Below are 27,214 nucleotides of genomic sequence, written 5' to 3'. Positions count from 1 at the left end.
GCGCGCCCCGGGGCGGCGCAGGGAGGCTTCCGGGCAGCTCCGGCGCTCGGCTCGGCTCGGCTCCTCCGGCAGGCGAAGGGACGGGACGGGCCGGGAAGGCGAGCGCGGCGGCTCGGGGCGCCCTGGCCTCCCCTGCCTGCCTGCCTGCCCGGCCGGCCGGGGCGCGCAGCGGCGGCGGCGGCGGCGGGCGGGGCGGGGGCCTCCGTCCCACGTGCCGGGGCGGGTCCTCGCCGCCTTCGCCCGGCGCCGGCGGATAAAAGGCGGCGGCGGGGCCGGGGCCGGCGAGCGCGTGGCGCGTCCTCCGCGGGGTCATGTCGGGCGGCTCGGCCAAGAAGCGCGGCGCGGCGGCGGCGGCGGCGGCGGGCGAGGAGGAGGCGGCGGCGGCGGCGGCGGCGGCGGCGGCGCAGGACATGCTGGCGGGCGCGGGGCCGCGGGGCAACGGCTGCGCGGTGGCGCTGAAGCGCAACATCACGCTGCTGAACGGCGTGGCCATCATCGTGGGCACCATCATCGGCTCGGGCATCTTCGTGACGCCCGCCGGGGTGCTGAAGGAGGCCGGCTCGCCCGGGCTGGCGCTGGTGGTGTGGGCGGTGTGCGGCGCCTTCTCCATCGTGGGCGCGCTGTGCTACGCCGAGCTGGGCACCACCATCTCCAAGTCCGGCGGCGACTACGCCTACATGCTGGAGGTCTACGGCTCGCTGCCCGCCTTCCTCAAGCTCTGGATCGAGCTGCTCATCATCCGGCCCTCCTCGCAGTACATCGTCGCCTTCGTCTTCGCCACCTACGTGCTCAAGCCGCTCTTCCCCACCTGCCCGGTCCCGCAGGGCGCCTCCAAGCTGGTCGCCTGCCTCTGCGTGCGTGAGTAGCCCCAAGCCCCGCGGGCCGGGCGCGGCGGGAGGGCGGGCGGGGGTCCCCGCGGAGGGTGGGGGGTGGGCAGCCAGGAGGCCGGACGGGCGGGCGTCGGGGTTCCGCCGCCGTGGCCCCCGCTGGGGGTGGGGGGCGGGGGGTCAGATGCCCTTCCCCGTCCCCCGCCGGGCTGCCCGTCCTGCTCTGCCGGGGAGGCGGAGGCGCCGCAGCCCCACCCTCGGCTTGGTGCTCTGCAAAAGTCCGGAAAAGTTTCCGCGTGGCTCCGCCTCTCCCGCCCCCCCGGCCCTGGCCCTGGCCCCCGAGCCCAGCTGGGCCGGGGTCTGGCTGCCCGAGCGGGCGAGCGGGCGAGCGGGGCGCCCTGGAGAGCCGAGTCTGTGTCCAGCGGCCCCGCATCCGCTCGCGATGCCAGCTTCGCCGGGTCCTGGATCCGGGAAGAGGGTTGCGTTTGCCCGTCCCTCTGTGCCCGGGCTGCGGGAGAGCCCTTCTCGGTGCCCCCTGGCGAGCCCGCCCGTCTATCTTCGACCCCGCCGGTGAGGGATTTTCAGCAGCAGCAAATTCCAGTTGCCTGGTTGGGGGCTCTTCGAGGGGGCCAGTGGCGCCAGGCAGATCCTGTTCTGCCTTGTGGGAGGGCGCTCAGCCTTTCTGAAGCGCCTCCTTGGCAGCACCCTCTTCGGCCCCCAGATTTCTGATCCTCCACGTTTTTCGTTCCCCTGATCGTCCACCATACAATATTTTGCCATCATGCTTTGGGCCTCAAGGTTGTTTCCACGCTCTGCACTGCATCCCCCTTACTTAGTACAAAATAGGGGCAAAAATAGGGGTGCTTCCCTGCAGATCAAAGGGAGGGGCCGCTCCCCTCCCTCTGCCCACCCCCTAGGAAAAATGGACCCAGCGCCCTGTGAGACCTGGTGGTGTGGCTGCTCCCAGGCTGGGAGTTGAATCTGGAGGAGAGCTCACATTTTTCTCTTCGGAGGCCAGGAGGGCCATGTTGCGTCAGTGGGTGGGGCTTCAGGATGGGAAACCCCTCCCTCCCTAAAGCCCCACCTGCTGCTTGTCCCCCCCCACTCCCCCAAGGAAAGGCTGGAAGTTTGTTCCACCCCAGGAACAGGCTGACTTTCTGCACGTGGGGGAGAAACCTTTTGCCTTCTCCTGCCCGCTGCATTGCCCCATTGATTCTCTGCCCACTTAGCTCTCATCTGCAGACCGACATTGAAGGGGTGGGGGCTTCCTTGGTGCATCCTGCCCCAGGTCCTAGAGAAAAAAGAAGGGTCGGCTTTCTTCCTCACCCTGGGCCGCTTTGTCTCTTTCCTTCCCTGTAAACTTTACCAGAACGTTTTGCATTTATTTGGGGCACCAAAGAGACAGGAGACACCCTTCTGAGTTCATTTACGGATTCTGACGATGTCCATCTGGGCCTTGATCATCTTCTTTGTCTGGTAGCAATTTCTCAGAGTCCCAGGCAGAAAAACCAGGCTGGGGGGTGAAGATGTGCAGAGTCGCACCCAGGTGCTTCTGAACTATGACTTCTATCCAGGAGTTGGCGTTTCCCCAGTAGATTCTGTTTCTTCTTCCTCCTCTCTGTCCAAGAGGGCTCACAGAAAGGACAGACTGGCAGGACTCATGCTGATGCTAACCTGTGGTTTGCTTAAACATAGCTGCTAAACAAACCATGATTGGTTGGATGTTACAAGAGATGAGACCAAACAACACGGTGGCTTAATGGGGTGTGTCAGCCCCACTAGGGGGGGCTGCAGGGGGCTGAAAAGAGCTTTCTTCTTCGATAGGGTTTCTTGACTTTGTGCCACGGGCCAGCCATGCTGGCTGAGGATGATGCCACTGGGACACCTTGAGAGAAGGGATATTGGGCCCCAAGTTTCAGATGGTGCATCATCTGGTTTGCTGCTTCACTTTCGGCCACCGTTGGATCTTCTGTCCCCGGTGAATTGCTCAATGAAATAGAATCTGGGACGGGGGTTATTTCTCTCCCCCCCTTCTCATATTTGCTGAGTAAAAAGATTGAACTTCTCCCCCAGCTTCCTTGAGCCAAAGTCCCTGGTTGAGCCTCTTCATCACTGGGTTTATATGCCACCCATTTGCCTGGACTCAAAGTGGCTAGCAAAGATCCACGGTTAAGCAACCATTTTGAAGAAGGACAGAAAACACACTTAACTGTCAAGTAAGAACAGAATAGCCAAGTGCGAAAGCAGCGTTTGGAAACGCATTTCTGTTTCACTCATTGTATGTCAGTTTACTGTTAAACCCCAGTTTGCGTGGCTGCAGGCTCCCCTTCTATCTATGCCTGAAACCTGGTGCAGACGTGGCTGTGAGATTAAGCCATTTTCCCCCTCTCTTTTTTTTCTCTCTGACTATCCTGCGTGCAGATGAACTGTTAGAACCTTGCCACAGAATTCTTTCGCAGGATTTTCTTTGGCGTAGTAAAATGGTCTGTCCCTTTGCTGGCTCTAGCCAGGTGATGGGTTCCCATCTGACCTCCCCTTCCTGTTCTCCTGATGCTTCAGTTAATGGAGGAGTGCCCTGGGCAGCTTTAAAGGATTACTTTAGCCTGTTATCGGTGGACACTAGACTGGCAATCTGAGGGTAGCGCAAGACTCAAGGTCATAAGGAGACAAAGGGGTTGGCCTGACAGCAGCATTGCCACCTGGCTTGGAAATGTTGCTTACTGATCTGATATTAAAATGACTGCAACCTTGCGACTCCGGAAGAAAGTCTTGGTGGCATCAAGGGAGGCTTCCTTTCATCAGAGCTGAGGATTCGTCTCTTGCACCACCACCCTGTGAATACAGAAGGGAACTTATCTGCTTGCTGCAGGCCACCTTCTCAAAGGATAACCTTTCCCTTCTCTTCTCTGCCTGCCGGGCATGCTAACTGGCAGACCAGAAGCACAAACCATGGCTTACAGTAACAGAATCTTGCAGGTCTGAAAGCACTTCCTTTACTTTTGCTTTCCAGAAAACTAGGGAGGGTCCCCTCTGAAGCGCTTCCCACACCTCCTCTCCTTCTGTGGGCTGAGATGCCTTTTGCACGGCAGATGTCTAGGCTGCAGCTCTTCCTCCTGTCTCCCAAGGTCTTTCCCACATACCATGGCACTAACACAGTGGAATTGTGGTTTGGTTTGGAAAAAGGTTACAAAGAAGGTCCCTGTTGAGGAAGCCCTGTCTGGTTCAGCAGGGGCTGCCCAGGGGACCTCCTGGGTGGACTGCATTGAGGGGTCCCTTGGCTTGGAAGAGAACCCCAAGGGCCTTTTATGCCCACCTCGCTTTCTGCAAAACAGGCCTGCTGAGTGACATTAGAGGCGTTGTGCAGGTTTCATTGCAAAAATCAAGGGATCTTGTGTTCAAAGCTGGGCTCGGTCCTGCAGTGGCATCACGTGCCTGCTAAATGCCCATTTGCTTATTTATTTACTTAAACAATGTATACAGCTGCCCTTCTCACCGAGGTGTCTCTAAGAGGCATTTCACGGGTTAAAACCAAGGAAAAAAAATAGTGCTGTGTATAAAATGGTGTACAAAAGATGGTAATAGACCACGTGGTGTCAGGCTGGTGTGGCTGCCCGCTGCTTTCTTGTGCCGGTGACTGGTTTAATTTTAGGAGTTGCAGTCGTTTTCCACCTGGCTGGTTGGAAAGGGAGGTGGACAGAAGACAGGCCTCTGCATGGGCAGCGGAGGAGCATCATGTGCCGTTGCTGAGCAACCACATGTGCTACACCTTGCTGCTAGGTTACAACAGAATCCATAGCAGCCTGCACTGAGGTTGCCCAGCAACTGTGCACATGACGTCTTAGCTGTTTGTGTTCTTTTTGCTGATCGGTTTAGCTGGAGATTTCCAACGGTAGGGGAGAATATTGGCTGATCTCTGACTGGCATGGATATGCGTGGTTTCTCTGCCTGTTGGACCAACCAGTCGTCGTTCCTGGGCCAAGTTTGGCCCATAGGCAGCCAGTTGCCGAACCAGCATCAGCATAACATTATGGGGTGGGGAGGAATTTTGAAATAGGCTTTTAGCATTATGCACTTAAATGTTTGGTGCTTATTGAAGACTCTTCTTAGTCAACTTTAAAGCATGCAGTTATCTATGCTGGAATTGGAAGCCCTGAGGGGTCGGCGGCTTTGTTGCTGACCCCCTGGTGCAAAATGCAGGATTTGACAATGTGTTACTCTTTTGCAAGCAAAAGTGCCTGCCCCCTTTTTTTCCTGCACATTGCTTCTGCTGGCCAAGTTTGGTTCCCTGTTACTTATAGCGTCTTCAGGTGATGGGAAAAGTAACCTCAATGATCCATGTTGACTTGCTTGAGAAATGTTGTCTGAGAACATATTTTTGGGCGCTTCAGTTATCCTGGAGATTTCTTTTCCCACCCTGATTGGGTGACGATAAAGGGCAGGTGGGTTTCTGAAACCCAGAAAGCCCCTTTGAAGTTGTCAGCGCTGAAGGGAAATCCACGGACCGCAAGGTGGCTTCCACCACGCTCCGTCCCACAGGCAAGCATGAATCGCTTAGGCGAGTTGGCAAGAACTGCAGATCAGTCAGATCTGCTCGGGAAAGTAAGAAGCCATGCCGAGGATCCAAGTGACTCCAGTAATTATAGAAGAAGCCTGATAGAGAGAAATAATGTTCGTATCTTCTGGCGTCTCAGTTTCCTTCCTTGAAGTGGATTGGCTTGTCCTCATCTTGCTTTGCTTTTACAACCGTACAAACTGCTGTGCAGTTGTTTTTTCCTGGCTGTGCAAGAACTAACTCACAGCTTGTCTGGCCATTTCTTTGCCAGGAGCAAAGAAAAATGCGTCAATGCGTCAGGTCCAAAATCTTAGAGGGGCCTGACAGTCTGTCTGAGCAGGCTCCCTTCACTGATCTCATCAGGGTTTGACCAGATGCTTCTTGATATTAGACGCTCTGTAGACCTTCCAGATTGTGCCCATATTGCACCTCCTAAAATTTCCAGCCAGGACAGTTTGGTGGGTGGATGCTCGTTTTCACCCCAAAAGCTGGAGTAATCATAGTCCCTGGCAGCTTCTGTGCGTACAGTATTATTTCTTTACTCAAAACTAGTCGCTGAGTCTCCACGTTACGCGAACTGGGGCTCATGTCACCAAACATATCGAACCAAGCCAAAATTGCATGCTTTGTGAAGCAGGCCAGAATTGCAAGAGTGCGTCTGGTTAAGATGACACAATCTGCAAAAGTTGGTTGATGTTATAGTGGGAGAACCCAGAGAGCAGAGGACCGTTGTAGGAATGCAGCTGGGGGCCGTTCCACGTCATGAACAAACCAAAGACAACCGATGGCCGGAAGAAATAGCTTAGCAATCCCTGGGTAAGAACTTTAAAACCCAACTGTGCAAAAATTGGGTTCCCTGACCGATGAAGATTTAGGACACCTGTCTCCTCACCACATCTTAGGAGGGCTGTCAGAAAGAAAATAAGAAAGCGTGCCCCTTAGGGTACAAGGGGATATATTAATTCAGAAGCGGAAATAGCTCAGCTGCTGGAGTTCTTGCAGTGCAGATAATAAGCAAGTTTTGCACTTCCCCAAAACACCTGTTTCTCTCCTTGGCATCTGATGCCTTTAATCCAGTTAATATCCTGGGTGTGTTTCCAGCCTGACAAGCGTTTTCTTTTATTTCTTTGAAGCAAAAAGTGTGGGATTGTGTTAGGCCTGGGGGATGATCTTGGACAAAGCTCGGATTTAAATAAGGTGCATGCAACAAGACGCCAGCTGCTTGCCAGCCAAATGGCTGGATAGGTCCTTGGTTCTTTGCGAGCAGGTGGGTTTATGGCATTCGAGCCAGAAAAAATGGTTCAGTTTGTTCCTCCCCCCACCCTGATTTTTTTTTTTTTTAACTCATTCTGGAGTGACTTGCTTCCTTGGATTCTAAAGGTTTAGAAATTGGGTCACAAGCCTGTCGAGACAAAAGATCTATTTACAGCAATGAAACAGACAAACTGGTTTTTTGAGGCAGCTGAAGAGAGGATGCCAGCCTCTCACCAGCTTGAAGTTGTCCTTGCCAACTCTTTGATCTCAGTTGGGGTACATTCTTGACCCATTCCTCGTCATCCGACGGAGGGATTGTTCCGCAGCCTCGTAAATTCAGCCCAAGGATTACAAATGATGTCTTGACGAAGAACGAGGGTGCCTGATTCGACACTGTCCAATAGATTGCTATTGATTTTTCTTCTGCTGAAGTTTGTATGAAAACTTTGCATTCATAAGACTGGAATGACTTCTCATGATTTATTTATTTTAAAAAGGAAAGAGCATTGAGGCTGGCAAGAAACATGTGTGTGTTGTTTTCCTGTTCTTGCATGGGGTTGCCATAGACGTCAGACCCTGCAGGGGGGTGGAAGAGATGACTGGAGCTCTGTTGTTGACATTCATCTCCCGCCCCCCCCCCCTTTAACACGTGGTCTGGCCACCATATTTGTTCCCCACTGATAGCGATTATCTTTCAATCCCAGAATCTTTCATGGCCCGCTAAGATTGCTTCCCCTTTTTAAAATGCAAAGGATGTCAGCTGTTGGGCAGGGGGGGGCGGTAAATAAAGTGGAATCCCCCTCCTTGCCAACTAGCCCCCCCACAGGACAGTTGATGTTCCAAGTTTCCTTGAGTTCTCCCAGCAATCATGCCTCACTCAGCCCCCTTGCGAAGGTCCTGTTGTTGAGTGTGTTAATGACAACTGGAAGCTTAAGACAGATGTCCTTACAGATGACAAAATATATTCCATCGGTTGAGAGCAAGAGAATTTGGCTTTCCGGGTGTCGAGAACTACAACCCCCAAAGGCCCCAGCCTGAACTCTGGGGAATGACACACTCTGCACATGCCCTTTTATTAGTGTTGGTGCCTGTACTTTGGGGAGTTCACAGTTCCAGCTGTCTTCTTGCAATGCTCACTTGAACCCTTTTGAGATAACGTGTTCTTATTCCCACGTTTGCAGATCCAAAGGGCTGAGACCGGCTTCAATCCTCTCAGGGATTTCTCGGGAAAGGTTCTGGATGGACCTTCCTCTCTTTCCAAGGCCGTAAGGTCACCCTTGGGTGCACATCCAGTTGAGAGCAAGCCCTGTTGAATCCGATAGGTTTTCAGGTGCAGTTGTGCTAGGAATTCAAACTAATTCGGGCTCCCATAGGCTCAAAGGATGAAGTCTCCCTCTTGCAAATTTGAGTCCGTAAATATTTCCATAAGAGCATGGTAGAGAAATGGCAGGGCTGTTTTTGCTAAGGAAGTAGAGATCCGCAGGAAGCAGCAGTGGGCCTCTCTGCTGGTTGGAGGGGTGGGTGGCCCCCCGTCTGGGATTATATTTAACGCTGCAACAGGTGTGGATCCCATGACGTCTCCCGCTTCCGCCTTCAGAGGGGACCTTCTCAGCTTCTGCCACTTTTGGCTGGAGGCCGAAACTCTGCAAATACGGGGGGGGGGGGGGTGCCAAGGTGGCTCAGTGGAGCAGGCGCGGGTGATGCAACCACCCGTCTCTGTTGCCTGAGCCAACCGCCAGGGACGGAAGGCGGAAGCTGAGTCAACCCATCCATTCACTTGAGAAGCAGCAAAGGAGGAAGCAGCTCTGTCGTTTAGGGTTACAACCTCAATGCAAACAAAACACACATTTGAAACCGGAATACAGTAAATGAAAGCAGCTTCGGTGGCTGCCTGGCATCACCTGGATGGAGAGGAAAAGAGGCCATGCGCCGATCTCTCTCATTCGTTCATTACTGAGCGTGGGTATACGCATACGCACCTTGCAGGAGGAGGGGTGTGGCAAAAAGGAGAATCTGGTAGCCCTTTTCCAGCTAATGCATTTCATTAGGCAGAAGCTCACAAAAGGTAGCTTGGTCAGAAAAGGTGCTACCAGACTCCTACTGGTTTCTTTCCACGCACGTGTACAAACATGGAAGAAGATGCAGTCTGCTAAGTATAGTTCTGTGGCGTCCTCGGTGCTCTCTGAGCTGGGTGGTTGGCTTGCAGACGTTTCACGACCCAACTAGGTGACATCGTCAGTGCTGGTGAGGGTGGGGTTTGCTCCCTGCTTATATACGGTGGCTTGCCCTGCCCCTGATGGTGGGGTCTGGTTTCCCCGCTTGGTAGTTCCTCAATCAGGGCACTGTTGGCCGCTTGATTGGTTGCCTGCTTGGTGGTTCCTTGGTTAGGGTGTTGTCTCCTGCTTGATTATTTGTCTGGTGTTAATCCCTGATTATCTGGCTGTTGGCTGCTGGAGAGGACGTGTTCTGGTCTTTTTGTTTCCTTCTTAGCTTTTTTATGGTCTCTTTTCAATAGTGTGTAAATATGGTTCAACTTTGTGTGTCTGTTGATGGCTGACTTGTCTGAGTGCCAGGCTTCCAGGAAGTCTCTGGCATTTTTGGATTTGGCTCGGTCTAGGATGCTCCCAGTTTCCTAGTTGAAGCTATGGCTCAATCTGTCCATGTGTTGTGAGAGTAAGGAGTTTTCACCGGAGGACTTTAGTTGGTGTGTGTGCTACGTGATGCCGTGTGGTCCCAGCATCCTATATTTACGGAATGAAAGATAAGCTGTTAAATACACAGAAAATAATAGTGTTATGCTTGTGGAATTATTTTGTGTGTGCTTTTGGCCATGGACTGGAGTCCAGTCCTGGACAAGGTTCCTCAGCCCGTGCGCCATGCCTTTCTTCGAAAAAGAAATGCCTGCAGATTTGCTTACTCGTTTTTCTTCCTGATGTGTTTGTACCCAGTGCTGCTCACAGCGGTCAACTGCTACAGCGTGCGAGCTGCTACTCGTGTGCAAGATGCCTTTGCGGCCGCAAAGCTCCTGGCACTTGCCTTGATCATCACCCTTGGTTTCATTCAGCTGGGGAAGGGTAAGTATGTCTTCTCCTGCTTTGCCAGGCTGGGAGGTCAGATTCGTTTAAAATTCTGTGGCCCCTGGCATGCATATCGTGGGGCCCTCCCACTTTATCCCCCAGGCCAACATGAGAAAGAAAACACGCTTCTTGGAAATCAAAGCGTAGAGCATTGGAGCAGAAAGATAGCTGTTTTTTCTAAAAATGTGCATATCCCTAGAAAAACCAGGCGGTCCCTTCTTGGAAGCGTCCTGGGCCTTATTGTAGGGCCACAAGCGACCCAGCACACTCCTCTGGGAAGGCCCAAAGCAGGAGAGGAACTTGGTGCTTGTGTTGAAAGGCAACAGCTACGAATGCTGGAAGGAGTAGCTAGCCATCCTGGTTAGTAGCCCTGTTATTTCTCAGGTCTCTTTCTAGAAACGGGTGTTCCACGAGCCACCATTTCAAATAAGAGTTTTTTTGGAAAACTTTGATTTAATGCTATTTGGATGGGGTGATTATTTTGTTTTTCCAAAGGCCCTTCCCACTGTTTACCTTCTCACGTCAGATTTCCTTCCTGGAAATACCAGTTCAGGTCAGACCTGGGGATCTGTGTTGCAGCTTCAGTGATGAAGGAGCTCACAAAGAATTCTTTCAGCTGCTCTGCAGTCCCTTAATCCGCCTTTAATACCTCTGCAGCTCCCTTTTCATCAGTGGCCTGATTAGCCAGATTCCTAATTCTGATCAAGGATGGTTTCAGTTCTTGGTTGTAACGTTAGGGAATTGCCGTTCAACATCCCATTTTGCGTTCCTGTTTGTTAACTCCCCCTGTGCAAGGTTGTGTTCCTTTTTATCCCTCTCTTTATTCAGGTAAGACTTCGGCATTTCAAAGGAAGCCTTCATTTCTCAAATGACCTTCCATTCTGTCACGTTTTCCCTGACCTGTGATACCCATTCTAGCTGAGTTTCTGTTATTGCACAATTGAGCAACTCCTAGCATTTGGGAGCAATCCTTCTTGACATTCCTGCTCAGCTTCCTTATCGCCAAACCTCTTGTTTTTGACAGGTTTCCTTGTTTGAAGTCCAAAGTGCCTCTACGTGATTTGGGGGGCATTTTTCACTTTTATACATCCAGCACCGGGTGTTATTGCAAACGCTTCAACAACCCTGACATTTCCCACCACATTGAAAGCACCACTTCGAGATTAAATCCAGAGTTGCCTTTCCCTCGAAGAGCCAGCTATTCTAGGAAAACCCCTTAGATCAGGACGGACTCTTCATCTGTCCAGACCTCTCTAGGCTATGCCTCTTGTGTCCCTCAAGAGAGGGGCATCTGCTTCTTTGCAGGTGCCATGGATCAACCTGGGACCATGTCCAAGGGTACTTGTGCCTCACAAAAATCAAGAGTGTGGTAGCACCTTTTCCAGCTAACAGATTTTAACGCTTTTATATGCTTTTGTGAGCTGCAGGTGACTTCATCAGATGCAGTTGGGCTTCACTGTAGCCATGAATGAATGAATGAATGAACGAATGGGCATGGGACAGTATAAAAAATGGGGCAGAGCTCTCTCAGGCTGGAACAGAGACAAGGGAGATCCAGAAAGAAGTGGAGGAATTAAGTTTTCTAGAGGAGGTTTTGCAGAATAAAGCTAACTTTGTTAATTGTGCTTGCTTAGGCTAATGGAGAGGACCTCGTGACACAAACTCGTGGGAATGTCTTGCCATTGGTGATCTGGCATTTGCTGGCATAAATTGCTCCTCAACCTTATTTTTTTAACTTAGTGATCAGCAGATAAGTGGATAGGAAACTTTGGGAAGAAAGAATGATTCCTTTTGTAAAGCAGAGCTAAGGTGGGAGTGAAAACCATTTAGTGCAATCTAAGGCATGCTTGTTTAACAACAAAGGAATGCGATTCTCCTTTAGATCAAGATCAGCTTTATGGGTTGGTCCACCTAGAGTTCTTGGAGAACATGGAAGTGCTTTACGTTTTCTTCCGGGATTTTTTTCCCAAATTTTCAGTCTAGTCCATAGACTTGAGGGTTCCTAGTCTCTCATCCAAATACTATAATTTGCATAAATTTTAGGGAATTGTGGGGCTGTTGACTGGGAATTTTTTTTTAAAAAAAGTTGGTTTTTAAAAAAAACTAAACTAAACTAAACTAAAGGAGGTGATGGGAAATGCTTCTGAAGGGTTGCCAGGAAGACAATATGGAGTGTCCACGAAGTCACCATGAGCTTCACTTGTGGGGGGAGACCTGATTTGACTGCTTAGTTACATTTGCCGCCTTGAGTTATTTATAACATAATAAAGGTGGATTTTTAAAAAAAGGGGCAATAGCCAGGATGATCATCAGAAACTACTGTAATAATGAACAGAAAAACAGCATAAAATCACACTTTAGAGGCAAAGTTTTAGGAACACGGAAGGTTTATTAATTGAAAAGATTTATATGGCAGCCCATCTTGGGGAGCACAACTCTAGGCAGCTAGCGACAATAATAAAATAAAATCACGAACCATAAAAACAATGAAACAAAAACGAAGAAAAACCAGGCGCCTGATGCATCATTGCATCATCTGCATCCATTCATCTCTGCTTTTCAGACTTGGCAACTTGAAGGTGTGTGGACTTCAACTCCCAGAATTCCCCAGCATGGCTGGCTGGGGAATTCTGGGAGCTGAAGTCCACACATCTTCAAATTGCCAAGTTTGAAAAACACTGATCTATGTAATCCCCAGACTCCAGCATTAAGATTCCAACACCTGGGAGCTTTTTAAATGTTTCTTAAACTGCCATGGGGTATATTGGGAGGGGCACCTTTGTAAATCAGATTGGGGCGTCTTTGTAAGGCCCAAAAGACAGAAAGCTAATTGATAAATGACTCAAACAGGGCCTTGTGAGGAAGGATGAAGACAGGCATTTGCATCCAAAATATGGCTTGACGAAGGCACCCAAACACCCGCCCCCCGCCCTCAACTCCAGCTGTGCCATTAGCTCCCCTTGCTTCTGTGTGGGTCTTGCAACCCGTTCTCTATAGAGACAGGGTTTACATCGGCTTTCAGCCTCACCTTGTGGGGGAAGCCCATTTAAAATCCCCTTTTTTCCTGCTGAAGTGATGCAGGTCATATGAGGACACTGCAGGTTTGCTGAACTTCCTTCCCAGGAAGAGAATTATTTTTTTTTCTGTCTGCCTGCATGCCTGAACTCACACTCAAGCTAGGCAGTTTGTCTTCCAAGAGAGATGAATTCTCTGCTGCGTGTGCCTGTCCAGTTTAGAGGAGAAACATTGTGGAACTTCGCTACTTGTCTTCTTCTTTTCCCTTAAAAGGGTCTGCTAGAGAGGCTGCCATAGAACAGTGCAAGCAGCTTGAATATTTGGAAATGCAGTATTACTCAAAGAGGCATTATCTCAGAAGGCTCATGGAGGGTCTGTTCACTGGAAAAATGGATTGATATGAAACAGTCTGAGGCTGCTGGATGAGTCTGTGTTCTGACTTGCGGGATAAGAATGGTCTAATTCACTTTGCATCTTAATAGGGATGTGCAGGTTTTCCAATTGATCCAAAGTAGGAAAGATGCTCACTGCACCAACTGGCACCTCCTTAAAGCTGTCCCTTTTCCTCGGCTCCTCCTTTAAGGAGGCACCAACAGGTACAGCCACATCTTCATTTCGTTTCATTTCTTCAATTTAATGTAGCCACCTGCTTGCTGGCATCTAAGTTCTTTTCAGTGTTGATCTCTCCTAATTAGACTGAAACCCAGTTTGTTCCTCAATTAGCCCAGAAGAGAAGGAATCAGCATCATAGCATTTTCCAAGGTCTTGGTGGGACCATCCTAGAGTGCAAGTGTGTGTGTGTGTGTGTTTTGTTCAATTTTGTCTGATTCTCAGAGACTGCTTGGGCAGTTTTCTTGGCAAGATTTTTTGGAAGTGGTTCGCCATTGCCTGCTTCCTTGGGCTGAGAGAGAGGGGCTGGCCCAAGGTCACCCAGCTGGCTCTGTGCCCAAGGCGGACTAGAACGCAAAATCTCATGGTTTTTAGCCTGGTGCTTTAACCACGACACCAGCCTGGCTCCTGGAGTGCAAGGTGTTGAAAACAAACATACCTGCACAGGGGAATGTCTTCTGAATGGCCAGCTAAATAAATAAGCCTTGTTGAGAGAGCCAGATGCTCAGGTTGCAGAGGGTTGGAATAGACGACCCTTTAGTGGCCCTTCCATCTCTCCAGTCCTGTGAAACACTGAAGGCTTAGTCACGTGCATTCAGGGTCATAATTCTGCAAGGTGTTGCGTTACTGAGCTGGCTCTCCCTTCAGCCACCCCGTTCAGTTCTCCTCTCTTGAGCTGGAAACAGACGCTGCAGGGGAAGGTGTTCCTCGCCAGTGAAGGCATTGCCAGGGCCTGAAGCATAATCAAGAGCGCAGGGCGTCATGCAGCCGGCGCCAGCCTTGTAAAACAGGCTGCCAGGGAAGCCCTTTGTCTCTTCTCCCTCCCTGTAAACGCTGGGGCTTCTCCCTGCAAAGCTTCCTCCAGGTGCCAGTTTTCATCAGTGATTAAGAGCTGGCTTTCAGACCAATGCAAATGCGAGATACGCCAAAACATCAACACCAGCTGCGTGTTCCTGGCCAGATGTTAAAAGGGCATCTGGGCAGAATTCGGATGAGCCGGTAGGCAGACTGTATCCCATTGTGCTCAGCATGCCTTCCTTTCCCCTCCTGAGTCCACATGCTGGTCACCATTGTTCAGGGTGGTGGGGTCCACTATAAAATAACGTGGGCACCCCAGAAATGCCTAGTTTAAACCAGTGTTCCTCAACTGTAGCAACTTGAAGATGTGTGGACTTCAACGCTGGCTGGGGAATTCTGGGAGTTGAAGTCCACACATCTTCAAGTTGCTACGGTTGAGGAACACTGGTTTAAATTAATAAAGAAGGGCAGGAATTTCATGGTGTTTGCGCAAATGTATCCTTGGGGTTGCAGGCAAGGACCTCAGACTCTCCTGAGACATCAGCCATGTCTTAACGGCCGAAGGACACCTCACTGCCCAGTGTTGGCACTGCCTCGCTACACCCTCTGTTCCCTGAGCTACAATTTCATTCTTTCTGCCCCAGGAAAGAGGCAGTTGGCGATTCACAGTTGGGCAACATTCTGCCTAAGTGAGGTAAAGACCCTCTCCAGCCAAACTGGACTCCAGCAGAGAAGGAATCACCTTCGGTTTTCTTGCAGGGTGGGGGGCACTAAGCAGCCCCTGAGCAGAGTTAGACTCGGAACTTGGCTGTCCCCGTTGGGTTTCTGAAACCTTCCGAGCTGCTCAAAGTAGGCTTACGGGGCGAATAGGCTGTGGAAGGGGGCAGATGTCAGGTGTTTGAGGTAGGCCAGGTCAAGAAAGGCTGGGCAGGGATTCCAGGAATGTCCTTCATTGCGGCAAAGTAGGAAAACAATCTTGGGAGCCTGTCCAAGTTTCTCTTTGTCCCATTTTATGCTAAACAAGGCCAAGGTGGGATGATTTTGAGTTTTCTCTGCAAGTCTCCCCTGAACAGCTCGCCCATTCCTTCCCTGTCCCCAAGGCCAGGTCTGCATTCCTTCCCAGTTGGACCCTAACAGCTGTCTTGGCACAAGAGGACCATTTATTCTATCTATCTATCTATCAATCAAATTTTTAACACCACCCTTCTCCCCCAACAAGGGGGGACTCTGGGCGGTTTGTTAAATGGTGACCATGAGACAAGCCGGGCTGTTGTGGCCTGCATTGATTGACTTAACAAACCCAGCGAAGGCGGAGTGAATAGCTGGGGCAGGGTTGGCCTGGCCAGCAGCAAATGCAGCAGTTCCTGCTGGGAGCAGCGTCTTGGTGCCCAGGGCGGGGGGAGCAGCTGGAAGACGGAGTCTCTCTCTTGGGCAAGATCTCACAGCTCTTGGGCTGGGTGGGGCCAGCCCCACCTCGTTCGTGGGAATCCTAGGCAGTGGACGCAGTGAGTCCTTTCCCAGTCATCCGCCTTGTGCAAATCCTGTAGGCTTTTGAGTGGAGTGGAGACTCTGTGGTTCGCCACCTGGGGTTGCGCTTGTTGTGGTCTGGGCCTCAGCAAAATGAAGAATGAGGCCCCGTGGGTGTTGTCAACCAGCTGTACTTGCCACACCCTTTCTGTAGGGAAGTGCGTGGGGAAATTAGTCTATTGCCCCATAGATGGAGAAGGCCCCATCTTGTATTTCCTGCAGTTACACGAATGGGTTGTGCTTTTCTGTCTGAGCGCAGTTGAGTGGGATGCCTGGGAAAAGGGAAGAGTAGGACCAGGAGAGAATCCTCTTGAATCCTTGAGTGGTGGTGGTGGACCAGCCCAGAAGTTCAGGGTCGTTATGGACTTCATCTTCCACCAGCCTCCACCTGTGGAGTTATCCAAAACGTCTCAGGTGCCCCAGGTGGCTTATCCTGCTCTGTTTTCTTTCACACCAACAGCTGGCATGATGTCTTCTCAAGTGGATGCTCTTTGCCATATGCACCAGTCCAGGCACCCGACCATCTGCTGTGATTTGCTCCTTGCCTACCTGGCCAAAATATGGTCTTGGCCTGGTTTGTGAGCAGCTTCTGAGGGAAGAGTGGCAGGGATACAATGAGAAGCTCTTGCAAAGCTGACCCCAAATTGGTTGGACTGTCCTGCTATAAATGCTGGGGACTCTCACCTTTTCACTTCAAAACCTGGCCACCCAGATTCACTTGTTTAGATGGGCAGCCATTGATTGTGTCCTTCTGCAGCAGTCAACTTTCCGCATTGGCAAATGTCCTTTCAATCCAGCAGTTGTCTGTTGGACATACATTGCCAAAGGTTACTTGTTTGAGGGGGGAGCAAGAGTGGAAAAAGCTACTGTCTTGCTGGAGACCTTCTTGGAAGGAACCTAATTACCACTGCAAGGACCCAGTACCAGGTTAGAAGACCTTTGTTCCAAAGCAGCTGGGCTCCTTTAGGAAGAGGTCAGTCTCCCTGGTAGGTATCTGGCTGTAGCAACATAGACCATGGTTGGCTGGGTATATTGAACATAGTCATCCAACACATCTGGCAGGTGCCAGGTGGGGGACAGCTAATCTTGATACACTTCTCTCCCACTGCAATCTGCCTGCACTCCTGGAATCCCAATCCACACCCTGAACCCCTGGATGAAAAATTGCCCTACGGAGGCCTGCTTAGCATCCACCATGAAGGCATTTCGGGCCACGCCTTTGAACCTTCCCCTGGTTGTCTTTCATCTTGCAGATTCCCTCAACTACTCTAATTCATATGGCCCTCCCCATGCTGACTTCAATCATCTCCCTTAATAGCCTCTTTCTGCCAACTTGCACAGACCCAGTCTGAAAATTAGTCTCCTGGGCATGAAATGGGGCAGTGGCGGTATTTTTGTTCTCCTCCCTCTCTCCCTACATACCCCCGGGTCCTTGTTCAAAGGGGAGGTTGCCACTGGCTGCAGTTTGGCCACTTAAGAATTGCAGATGGGATGGAGCTTGTCAAATCTGGTTTGGTTAATTTTAGAGAAGAATGTAGTCAAAGAGGTATTTGAGCCTAACATCATGGCAGGACCATTGCGGCCTGTTTGGGCTCCATTTGTTGAGTTTCCAGAGTGATTGTGGCTATCTGGTTGAATCTGTTAGCAGAAGGCTGGGAAGATTAACCAGGCATATAAATAGAGAGGGCTGTTTTGGACAACAGCAGGTGGCCAGGAGTATTGCCCACTAGGGTCACTTCTTTAGCGACTTCTAGCATTTTCCGGGCTCATCAACTATTGTGCCTCAATAACAGTAACAAGGACAGGTTTTCTGACACTTTGACAATGGCCAGGAGATGTTGCGAATTTGCTATAAGTTAGTGCAAAAATGACCTAAGTTGCATCATACTGGGTGTCGGTGACCAAGTGTATGTCTTTTAATGACTTCATAGCCCCTTGGATTGTGATCCTCTTCTGGAGTCTATAGCTAATTTGGTGGAGATGGCTCTGTGCTGCAGCTCTCAGTGACTAACTGGGTTCGTTCATCACCCTAAGCTGTAGTTTGTCGGTCATGGATAAACCACGATGACCTGGGTTGACACACATACTGAGCCAAAGTCTAGCAAACCAAGCCATGTTGAGGCTTTTCACAATATGGGAACGCATCAAGTTCCCCCAACCACTTGGTCTTGGAGACTGACAGCATCTTCTGTGGGGGTGGCATGACATCCTCCCACCACTCTCCCTGGCTTCTACTGGCACATGGGCACCAGGAAGTGATGGGGCTGGTTTTCCAGTCTTGGATGAGAGACCCCTTGGAAGGGGACAGGCCTTGAAAAGAGCATGTTGGTTGGTCCCGCAGTCCTTCTCTTGTCTTATGTTCTTGGTCTGACTGACCAGCTTGAGGAAGAGGATGCCAGGCTGGCGGTGAATGGAAGAAAGCTCCTTCGGTTGGGGTCCCCCCCCCCCACACTTTCTTTCAGCCTTTGCCCTTCCATGAACTGATGGAAAGTAGAGTTTTGAAAAGGACAAAGAGTTGGCAGCAGAGGCATGTGATGGACCCGCATGAGAAGCAGGCAGCAGAGGGGTGGCCGGGCCAGATCCCCCTCCCTCCCTGAGGGCTCCCTCCCTGGAGGGGGGCCAGCTAATAAACCCCCCCTCTCCACTGGGTTGTGTGCATGGCTTTCAGATCAAAAGACATACAATCCTGCTTCTCCCGTGGGCTCCTTGCAAGTAAAATAAACGCTACAAACATGTTGAAAGAAACTTCAAGAGACATCATTGTAAGCCCAGCTTCCCTTTTCTGTTTTTTCCTCAGGCTGTTTCCACTGAGTTCCTGTTTTTTATTGCAGATACTGGGCGAGGGGCTTCTCCCAGTGCACAGGGACGTGCGGACTCCAAGGGAACCACCTTTTGTTTTGAGTCCTGTAGGGTGTGATGTTCCGAACTGGTTTGCGCCTTCTCTTTTTGTGCAAGCAACCGATTCTGCCCCCCCTTTTTTTTTTGCTGGTGCCACCTTGCTAATCGAGAAGTAAAATGGCCCAACTTGGGCTTTAGCCAGGAGATCCCAACTCCATTTGGAGGGCCCCAGGTGGGAAAGCTGCGGGAACCTCACTCTGCGCATGTTCACCAAGTCTACGTTCTCCACATGCCCAAGATGTCGCGTGAGGTAGTCTCCCAACATTGAGGAGATGTGCTCTGCTTTTGGCGGTGCCAGGGTTCTTTTCTCTCAATTAATTTTTATTAATTTCACTGCAAATAAAAAACAAAAACATTTAAAGTAAAAGAAAAGTACTATGTAAATAGAAAAGAAATGAAAGAAGGAAGGAAAGAAAGAAAGAAAAAGAAAAAGAAAAAAAAGATACGAAGAAGTGGCTTCCGATCTTCTTTTTAGCAGTTATAAATGCATTTATATTTTATACGCGCTCTCTAAGGTTAGGGTTTACCCTCATGGCTCCCTTCTTTCCATATTCCATCCTTTCTAATAATCAAACCCATAAATCACAAATCCATTTTTTTCCGTTTGCAGCAAAGGGGGTTCCAATCACTGGCAAATGTCATCTTTTCTCGAATCAAACAAGTCAGTTTTGCCAACTTTGCAAATTCTGTCATCTTCACCAACCTGTTGTGGGTATTCCAGAATCTTTCCATGTTTGCGCATGTAATAGTCCCACCGTACAAACACAGTCGTCCGTGGGTCTTTTCTGATTGTCTGTCCATTAGTCCCAGCAAGAAAAATCTCTGGTTTCAACTGAATATTAGTCTTTAAAATTCTTTGCATCACTGGGTGTACTTGAACCCAAAATTTTCTGGCTGTTTTACAAGTCTACCAGGCATGATCAAATGACCATGCTTTCCACATTTCCAATATAGATCTTAAGTGCCTTTATGCAGTAGATAATTTTTCTGGACTCATATACCAATGCTTCATCATTTTCTAAAAATTCTCTTTTAAGTTATAACAATATCAATTTCATTCCTTTCAGCCACATATTTTCCCATTGTTCCATCAGTATGTTGTGTCCAAACTTCTTAGCCCACTTTATCTTTCACTCGTTCTTCCTCCGTTTAAAATTTCAACAAACATTTGTATGTTTTAGCAATCATAGGCTCATAGTTTGTATGTAGCTCAGTTTCAAATTCTGTCCTGTGCTGTTCGATTCCAAATGCCCTGTTATCTGCCTTAAATCTTTCTCTTAGCTGTGCATGTGAAAGCCACGCTGCTAAGGCTCTTGAGAACCTTGGCTTTTGGAGAGCAGACAGGTTTTTCTTCCTTTCCAGCTGACAGCTCCTGAGTGTCCTACCCCCCAGGGCAATTGCAACAGATTTTGGTTCAGGTTGTTTTATGCCCTCTACCTTCCCCCACCACCCCCTGCAGCACAGGAAAGGTCCTGATGCTTATGTCCGCCCCCCTTCCTTCTTTCGCTCATGCAGGTGATGTCCTAACCCTTAGCCCTGAATATTCCTTCGATGGCACCAGCACGCAGGTTGGCAACATCGTCCTGGCTTTGTACAGCGGCCTCTTTGCTTACGGAGGATGGTGAGTTGGGAGGCAGAGGTCGAAACTGTGGGCCCTCTGCGCTCACCTGTTGGGGAGTTTGGTTTAAAAAAAAGAGTTCAACCAGATGGAGGTTCCTGGCTCAGCGCTGTCCTTGCATTGGCACCTGCGTCTTCCAAAACTGGGCCGGAAGAAGGGTGAACAGGAAAACTGTGAGTCGCTGTGTGTGAGGTGGGCGGCCATATAAATTTCTTTACTAAATAAATTAATAAACATGGTGCAGTCAGGAGAGCTTGTGATGTTCAGACCTAGCTGACTTCTGATCTGGGGCAGCCCTATTTTGTGTGTGTGTGTGTGGAGAGAGAGAGAGAGTGAGTGACAGAGACAGAGCTTTCATAAGTTACCACATTGTTCATTCTCATTCAATCTACAAAGGCAGGAAGACTTTTTTTTTAACACAATTCTGTATTGTAAACTCAAGAACCCTTTTCTCTCCCCCCCACCCCCATCTTTCAAACTGCAGGAATTACTTGAATTTTGTCACAGAAGAAATGATTAACCCTTACAGGTAAGTGTCCCCAGGGCCTGTTTTTGCATTCCTTCTCTGTAATATTGATGAGAAGATGGCCTCTGTAGACTTTTTGCCACAGGTAGTACTCACTTAACAACCACAGTAGGGACCAGAAAATTGGTTGTTAATTGGTGCAGTCATTACGTGAGACACCACATGACCAGACCGCATTTTACAGCCATTTTTACAATGGCTGTTAAGTGAATCCATCTTCCCCAATGGATGTTTTTTGCTGGAAACCGGCAAAAAAGGTCGCAAATGTGATCACGTGACCACAGTACGCTGCAACTGGTCGCAAATGCGAGCTGGCTGCCAAGCGCCCGAATTGCAATCATGTGACCGTGGGGGTGGTGTGACGGTTTGCAATGGTCGTAAGTGTGAATACAGGCCGTAAAGCACTTTTTCCAAGGCTGTCATAACTTCAGACCGTCATTAAACGAACAGTCGTTAATCGAGGACTACCTGTATTATTCCTGCAGCAAAAGTCAAAAAACGTTCTTAGCTCTGCTTGCGAAATGAACTTTCTGCCTTCTTCCAGAAACCTCCCTCTGGCCATCATCATTTCTCTGCCCATCGTCACCTTGGTCTATGTGCTGACCAACCTGGCTTACTTCACCACCTTGACAGTGAACGAGATGCTGGCGTCAGAAGCCGTTGCCGTGGTAAAGTGCAATAAGTCCTTCAGGAAGGGCTGCTCGAGATCCAGAGAACTTCCCCCGCTTTGTGATCTGTCCCTGCGTGGTGTCTGAGTGCTGCCCACTTCTGCTGCTTGGTTTGGCCATTGCAGATTCTGCCGCTGCAAAGGTTTGGGTGGCGAGGACCTGGGGAGCGAACAGGGCGTGTGTCTGGGAGAAAGCGTCTGTGGGCACACACGTGAAGGAGTGTCATCAGTAGCCAAATATCTAGTAGCATCTCAGGGGAAATTTTTTTTCCTGTTTTGGATGTGAAATGTCCCTCTTTTTTCTGGTTTGGTGTTTGCTCCCCACCCTCTCCAATAATCCTGCGTGATGCTTATCTGCAATTCGCCATCTCCCCATGTGGAAAAGCCAAGTGAGCGCGTGGCAGGGCAAAATTTGAACAAGCGTCTTTGGGGGTCCCACTTTTCCTGCTGGGTTGCAAATCGTGTTCGGTTTGCATCGCATCCCGCCCGCCTATCCCTTACGTTTCCAGGAGTTTCCTAGGCGAAATGTCTGACCGTCTGTCTTCCTCCCCGTCTGCCGATAGGATTTTGGGAACTACCACCTGGGTGTCATGTCTTGGATTATCCCCGTGTTCGTGGGTTTGTCTTGCTTTGGCTCCGTCAACGGCTCACTTTTCACTTCATCCCGGTAGGTTTCTCTCTCTCTCTCTGTTGTAATAGGAATAAAACCATCTCTCTGAAAATGGAAGCTTATCTTCGCAGGCCGCCCACCCATATTTTGCCCTGCAATATAAAACTCTGGAAACCTTTCAACTGTTAAAAACACGCACACACACACACACACACACACACACCCTCCCCCCCACAAAAATATGGGGAGGGGCTGCAATGTAAACTTACATTTGATAAATAAACCTATTTTATGGCCCCCACTCTGCGGCTGTTAAGAGCCGTGAAGAACCGGCTTTTCTCCCAGGCTTTGACGAGGGAGCGTGAGGCCCCTTGCTTCGTTCCATCCCGTCTGTTGTTCTTGCCATCTTTTATCTTTCTTCTCTTTGATTGGTCTTACTGTAATTTCCATGTTTTGACGGTTGCGAGCTGCCCAGAGCTGTTGGGAGTCAGGCAGTTCACAAGTTTGATAAGCAAACAAATTATATCTTTTAATCAGTTGCTGCTTCTGATTCTTCTTCATGCAGAACAGGCATAACTAGCTCCTGGAACAGCCCAGCTCCTCAATCCAAGAGTATTTCCTTCTTTCTTGGGAGAAGTAGCACAGGTAGTCCTCGACTTATGACCACAACAGGGACCTGAAAATCGGTCATTAAGTGAGGCGATTTCACGACATTTTTTGTGGCAGTTGTTAAGCAAATCACGTGATCGTTAAGGGAATCGTGCAGTTCCCCGTTGATTTTGCTTGTCAGAAGCTGGCTGGGAAGGTCGCAAATGGCAATCACGTGACCCCCGGGGTGCTGCGACTATCATTAGTACATGCCGAGTTGCCAAGTGCCCAAATTTTGATTGCGTGACCATGGAGATGCTGCGAGGGTCGTAAGTGTGAGGACCCAGTCATAAGACACTTTTTTCAGCGCCATCATAACTTTGGTCACTAAACAAATGGTTGTAAGTCAAGGACTACCTGTAGGCCACCTCCCTCTCTTTGACAGAGTCTTCCTAAACAGACCATTCGAAACAGGATTGGCCTGACCCCCAAGCCTTGCAAACAGCACAAGGCAACTTCCAAAAACCCCAGACAGCCTGAAATTTATCTGCTAAAAGAGAGTAAATTAAAGTTGGTCTCCTTCCCTTTCAGGCTATTCTTTGTAGGTGCTCGTGAAGGCCACCTGCCCTCTGTCCTATCCATGATCCACCCCCGGTTGCTCACTCCTGTGCCCTCTCTCGTCTTCACGGTAAGGATGCTAGCAGAGGTTGCTTTGGGGGTGGGGGGCACCCTACCTCAGCATTTGTGCACTCTAGCAAGGTGTCAGATGCAGCCAAGCAGCGTTTCTCAACCGTGGCAAGTTTAAGAAGGGTGGACTTCATTGCTGGCTGGGGAATTCTGGGAGTTGAAGTCCACCCTTCTTAAACTTGCCACAGTTGAGAAACGCTGCAGTGGAGCATGGACTTCTAACTTGGGTAAGCATCTAGTTTTGAACAAGAACTCCACACCTGGTGGGTTGTGTGGCTTTTGGAAGCCTGCAAGCTGGTGCTGCACCTTGAGGGCGAGAAGCGTGCTTCAGAACTGCTGGGCCCCTTCCCCTTCCCTCAAGGTGCCCAAGCAAACAGCGCATCGCGTCTGGAGCGCAGCCACCTTGCATTCTCCTGGATTTCCTGCCCCTACGTCAGGCTCCCGTGTTTGTCCTTCCACTTCAGTGCCCCATCCCGAGCTCAGAACTGCAGACTCTGCTCAGATGGCAGATACCCACTGCCGGCGAGAATTCTGTTCCCAAGTCCGCCGAGTCTCCAAACTCAGGAGGAAGCGAGTGTCCTCTGCTGTCCCCCAGCTCCCACCTTGCCCTGATTTGTCTCCTCGCCCCTTCTCCCCTGTCCCCCGCAGTGCATCATGACCTTGCTCTACGCCTTCTCCAACGACATCTTCTCGGTGATCAACTTCTTCAGCTTCTTCAACTGGCTTTGTGTGGCTCTGGCCATCATTGGCATGCTGTGGCTCCGTTACAAGAAGCCTGAGCTGGAGAGGCCCATCAAGGTGAGCTTCGCTCACGGCCTGCGTGTTGGGGAAGGACGCCCTGAAGGGGGTGTTCCGTGACTTGTTTTGCAAGTTACCAGCTTAAATGACCGTAGGGGATCCAGATTTTCAGTCCTCTGATTGTCCTTGCGACTGGTTGGCCCCCGGCACAGGCCTAAGTGGATCTTTGGGTTGGTGGGGCTCTTGAGTTACCCCCTTCCTACTCCTAACACTCAACCCCACCTTGTTTTCTCATGCCCAGGTCAACTTGCTGTTGCCCATCACCTTCATCCTCGCATGCAATTTCCTCATTGCCGTCTCTTTCTGGATGACCCCGAAGGAATGTGCCATTGGATTTGCCATCATCTTCAGTGGAGTCCCAGTTTACCTGATTGGTGTCTGGTGGAAAAACAAACCTAAGTGGCTTCTCCAGGGCATCTGTGAGTACCAGGGTCGATTTCCAGGAGTTGTGTTGGATGGAAGCAGGGGGAGATGTCTGTAATCCACACTTGTTTTACTCAGAGGTGGGGTAGCCTTTCCACAAAGTCTGGACCTCTCTCTCAGTGCCACTGGAACCTGAGAAACAGCAGGAGAAAGGCTATCGGGATCTTCAGCAACCACACCTGGGCAGTGCTGCCCCACCTTGTAGATACCTTGCCACAAGGAGAAAAGGCAGGATTGGACGTGATCGGGAGGGGCATGACCCACCTCCCCTAGCGAAGCTGTGTGGGTGTCCACACCCTGATGTCTCTTGAAAGAAGCAGCCCGGGCATGCTCGGACTAGGCAGAAGCAGATGCCAAACTCAGTCTCCAGGTGTTGGGGCCACCCTGATGGTGACTGTGGGAACTACACCTTTGAACGATGCCAGCCAGGCCAGTCTTTTGACTGAAGCTGGACAGATTGAAGCTGGGCTTCAGCATGTCCAACACGTCCCCTGTGCTGAAACCAAGCTCAGATTCCACTTTTGCAATTTTATACGTTTGTGGATCCAGTAACTCCAGAGGAATCTGTTTCTCTCTGGGTTGGGGACAGAGAGGCCCCAAAAGCACCCAAGTGGTTTTCTTGACCATGGAGGCCTCTGCCATCCATCAGTTTCCTCTTGTTCAAAGTATGAATCACCGTTCTACTGAAAGCCCCTTTTATTGGCCCCATGTGACATGTTAAACTTGTGTCCTGCAAAGTCCATTTTGGACAGAGAATATGCTGGGTGGAAGAAGGGGATTATTCCAAAGAGGCATGGATGGATATTTTGCCAGAGTTTTAATTGGAACCTTCTGATCCTGATGCCTCACGTAATTTCCCAAAATCTGGTTCTTTTTTGTCCACCCACAAGGCACCAGTCAGGGCAGCCAGAAACAATCTGTATTTGCCAGGAATTCACAGTCTGCACCCCGCTCCCCTCAGGAGTCTTGGGTGCAGAAGTCGTCATCAAGTTGTTTTTTGGCATAATACAAAAGGAAATTATTGAATACAAACAGGGACAGTATTAGCACAATTCATTTGTTCAGAACTACATTTTAATTGAATTGTATAAATCGTCATGGCTCATCCCCTTTTGGGGGGGGACCGATAGAGGTGATGCGCTCCTTAGTGGTGTAAAAACCTTTCTTTGTGTCCTCTAGTGTTGCAGTGACCTCAAAAGCTCCTTCTGGTCATCTAATTGTCCTACTTTTCCTTCCTCATACACAGACTCCACCACAGTCCTGTTCCAGAAGCTGATGGAAGTGGTTCCCCAGGAGTCTTAAAAACAGGGGCAAAACCATTGATGTTTAGTTCAAGCCAACGCACAACATTGTTTTTGAAACATAAGTATGTCTGATTCCTGGCTGGGAAAACGGAAGCTGCAGGGACAGCCAGGAGACCTCTTCAAACCCCCCACCCACATGGCTTCCCCGTCCTGGTGCTCCTGCGGCTTCTCCAACTCAGGCCAGGCTGTTGATGAGATGCTGGAGGAGAAAACGATCCCGGGTGCAAATTTTAAATTGGGAAGAGAAGGTTGCCTGGAAGAGAAGAGAGGCCTCCGCAGAGACAGAGAAAATGGGGAAGCCAACAGGACGTTTTGTTTACGTGCTCCACTACAGACTTTATTTCGTTCCTCCACCAGCTGTCTCAACATTTGCTGAAAAAAGAAAGCAAAATGCAGGCAAGGGGTGAGGTCCAGCAGTGCAGGGTTTTCCTGCAAAGATAAAGCGTACGCTTTACACTCCTTACACATCCAGGGGGCCCTGCAGAAGAAAACAATCCCACAAACTGATGCCAATCTTTCTTCTTGCGAGCTGCCCCAACACCAGATCTTCTCCTCTGTGGACCTGGTTCTGACATGAGCTTTTTTTTTAATCGCAGCTCTCATTGTTTAATTTTATTACTGATATTATTTTTTAAGCTTTCTCTCCTTAAGACTCCCCTGTGTTCAACACTGCCGCATTGATTTCCCGTAAATGTTTTGTACAGCTTTAATTGGCCTCCTGACATCCCCCCCTCCTTGCAGGTTGAGTTGAGATTTCTGGACTCGCCTCAGACCACTGTGGGTTAGCGCAAGAGTCTCTAGGACAGCTGAAAGGTGCCAGTTGGGGCGCTTCTCCAGGCCTTGCGCTGGAAACTTTTCTTACCTGGCTTCCCTGTTTGAACCCTCTACTTGGCATTTTCTGGTAGCATTCAGTGGTTATACTAAACATCTTACATTTTTGTTTTCTTGCTGGGCAGAAGGGCGTTTCTTACAGCTCCATAAATGTATTCTTGGGAACGGGGTGGGAATGGCTATTCCTGTGCGGTGGCTGATGCTGGAAGATTTGGCTGCTAGGCAGGGGAGGGTACCTAGTGGGAACAAGCAGAAAATCAGCGCTGTGTGTGTACGCGTGTACGCACGTGTGTGTGCTTCTGTGGCACTTTCCTGATACGTAGTTTTACTCCAACGTGCATACAGACTTTGGCCTAGGAAGCGACAGCAGGGGCTTCTGAATTTTAGAGCAAAGAATTGGAATAAGCTCTCCTGTGTTTTATTGCCTGTTACAGCTCTCGTGGGACCAAGTTGCTTGAAGTCGGGTGGGATGCGTTGACCCTGGGAATGGGTTCTTCTTCTTCTTCAGCTCTTGGGGAATGTCTTGTCTGGAAAGATTGGTTTCCCCAAGAGTGAAAAGGAATTTGACCCCTGGCCTTCCTGGCCCAAGAACGTCTTAGGGTGGT

The 27,214-nt window shown here is 50.0% G+C and overlaps 1 protein-coding gene across 1 annotated transcript; it reads left to right on the top strand.

The window, feature by feature from the left end:
• The first annotated feature begins 410 nt into the window (after positions 1–410).
• Positions 411–26,359, top strand: SLC7A5 (solute carrier family 7 member 5). Its single transcript, XM_063313151.1, has 10 exons — positions 411–858; positions 9,582–9,707; positions 20,073–20,178; positions 20,660–20,704; positions 21,246–21,369; positions 21,932–22,035; positions 23,158–23,254; positions 23,902–24,051; positions 24,293–24,470; positions 25,721–26,359. Exons 1-10 carry the CDS (start codon positions 411–413, stop codon positions 25,774–25,776), a joined length of 1,434 nt encoding a protein of 477 aa, XP_063169221.1. The 3' UTR covers positions 25,777–26,359.
• Positions 26,360–27,214: the final 855 nt, after the last annotated feature.

Source organism: Candoia aspera, chromosome 11 (assembly GCF_035149785.1).
Source record: "Candoia aspera isolate rCanAsp1 chromosome 11, rCanAsp1.hap2, whole genome shotgun sequence".
Lineage (NCBI taxonomy): Eukaryota > Metazoa > Chordata > Lepidosauria > Squamata > Boidae > Candoia > Candoia aspera.
This window is presented reverse-complemented; position numbering and strand designations above follow the sequence as displayed.

What these genes read in the sequence shown, in the direction of transcription:
- SLC7A5 (XM_063313151.1), top strand. Translation starts at nt 411, where the DNA reads ATGCTGGCGGGCGCGGGGCCGCGGGGCAACGGCTGCGCGGTGGCGCTG. An exon ending in GGTCGCCTGCCTCTGCGTGC is followed by an intron (nt 859 to 9,581) that starts GTGAGTAGCCCC and finishes GTTTGTACCCAG; the next exon opens with TGCTGCTCACAGCGGTCAAC. An exon ending in CGTCAGAAGCCGTTGCCGTG is followed by an intron (nt 21,370 to 21,931) that starts GTAAAGTGCAAT and finishes GTCTGCCGATAG; the next exon opens with GATTTTGGGAACTACCACCT.